The 1,726-nt window shown below is 53.8% G+C and overlaps 1 protein-coding gene across 1 annotated transcript in view; it reads left to right on the forward strand.

The window, feature by feature from the left end:
* Positions 1–660, forward strand: part of VDBG_04271 (conserved hypothetical protein) — a gene marked incomplete at both ends in the record, with an annotated part of 1,911 nt that extends 1,251 nt beyond the window's left edge. The window contains one exon of the mRNA XM_003006272.1: positions 452–660. Coding sequence (XP_003006318.1) covers positions 452–660 — 209 coding nt within the window. The remainder of the gene's footprint in view (positions 1–451) is intronic.
* Positions 661–1,726: the final 1,066 nt, after the last annotated feature.

Here is a 1,726-nt window from a genome sequence, read left to right on the forward strand (position 1 = left end):
GCATGGGTGCGAACAGCGCTGGGGGGGAGCCTTCTCACCCGAAATGGCGATGCGCAGTGCTTAGACTAGGGAGCATAATAGACCCACAATCCAAAAGTGTTTCATTCATTTCATTTTGTAGTTCACTGCGAAATTCGGTTTTGTCCTGACATGTGTATGACTTGCCACGGACGTACTTGTGCATGTCCCAAGCAACGGGTCATGATAGAAGAGAGCCGACAGTACCCCGGGATAGTCGTCATCTCCCCCAAAGAGCTTCTGCGTGCTCGTGTTTCACTGCAAACATGGCATATTTAAGCCTTGGCCGCAGCTGTCGCGCGCGCACATTTGGTTCAGGGCGCAAGCTGAGACCTGTATTGGCTAAATTGACAAGGGTTGGGCAAGCCCGCCTTGGATGCATGGCAGTGAACCCGAGTGCGCGGGGCCGCTAATATTGGGACAGGCAATTCAGGTAGGCTTCTATTGGAGAGCGTGGATGGTGATCTCGGATGGCAAAATACGCATTTCGGCGGCTCGGTCAGTGAGACAGCGAGCAGGCCAAATTGGAAGCTCTGCCGCCGTATTCTCCTCCAAGACTGGTTGGACATGGATGGTCTCAATTTTATTGTGCTTTTCGTTCATTCCCGTGGACAATTAGACAAGGGCCAGTCGGCCACTTGACAGGTGAAGATATATGTTCCAGGACCCAACGGACTCTTCCATGATCCCGCGATGCTGGGATTCATCGAAAAGAGGCAGCCGGCCAAGGAAACTTAGTACTTTGGTCTGGTGGTGACGTTTCGCTTGTCAAGAGCCGCGCAACCTTGCCAAGGATATGCCAAGGAATGAGGTAGCTTGGCGATGAGGGTCCCGCTGGAACCGTTGTGTTGGGGAAGACGAACAGAATGGCCCCCTTGAAAGGGCATCTACGCGAACGATGGTGGCAAGACGGCTTCTCTCTGTCGAAAGGATCAGAGGGGAACCGCTTGAGGCACGGGGGTAACCCCGCTACGGAAGCGACGGAGGTGAGGGATATCCGTCCGGCTGGCAGAATCGGAACCAAAGTCGACATCGAATAACTTGCCTCATTGGATACAGGCTCGCAAGCATGGGGTTCCGTCGCCATTGGAAAGCCCGAGAAGCTTTAGCTGGCCAGCTGAGGTGTCCGTCTGCCTGCTCGTGTGCCGCCCTCAAGAATCAGTTCGAGAACGTAATGTCATGAACCCTGATCCCCCTTTGATCAAATCACCAGAGAACGACACGTCTTAGACAGCAAGTATCTGCCCTGACAATGATTTCAACGGTCAGCGACCTGTGCCATGATGGGAGAAGAGAGTAGACTATCGCTGGGTCTTACAACACAGACGAGGTAGTGTATGCAAGTTGCTGTCGAGCAAGCATTAGGAAGAGTTCGGTCCAATCCGACCCCGCCCCCCCTTGTAAGCTTTCTCTCCTCAATCCCTCCACCCCCTTGGACCTGGGGTTCGAAGCTTGCCCCTCCCTCCATCCACTCGCCTCTTCTGATGCCATGTTAAGTGCGCCATAAAATCCCACCTCGGCCAGATACGATACATGCGCCGATGCTGTGGATGTCAGCATGGAGCAGCGGAAGAAGACACAATACCTTGGTGCAACTCTTCGATGCTTTTTGTGCACCTTCTTCGTAGGCCTGTGCGACTTGATAGCATGACGCTGGGTCCTTGTCCCTGCTGTGCCACCAACTGGCTGACTGGCATCTGTTGGGAAT

This window comes from Verticillium alfalfae, genomic scaffold (genome assembly GCF_000150825.1).
Source record: "Verticillium alfalfae VaMs.102 supercont1.4 genomic scaffold, whole genome shotgun sequence".
Classification (NCBI taxonomy): Eukaryota; Fungi; Ascomycota; class Sordariomycetes; order Glomerellales; family Plectosphaerellaceae; genus Verticillium; species Verticillium alfalfae.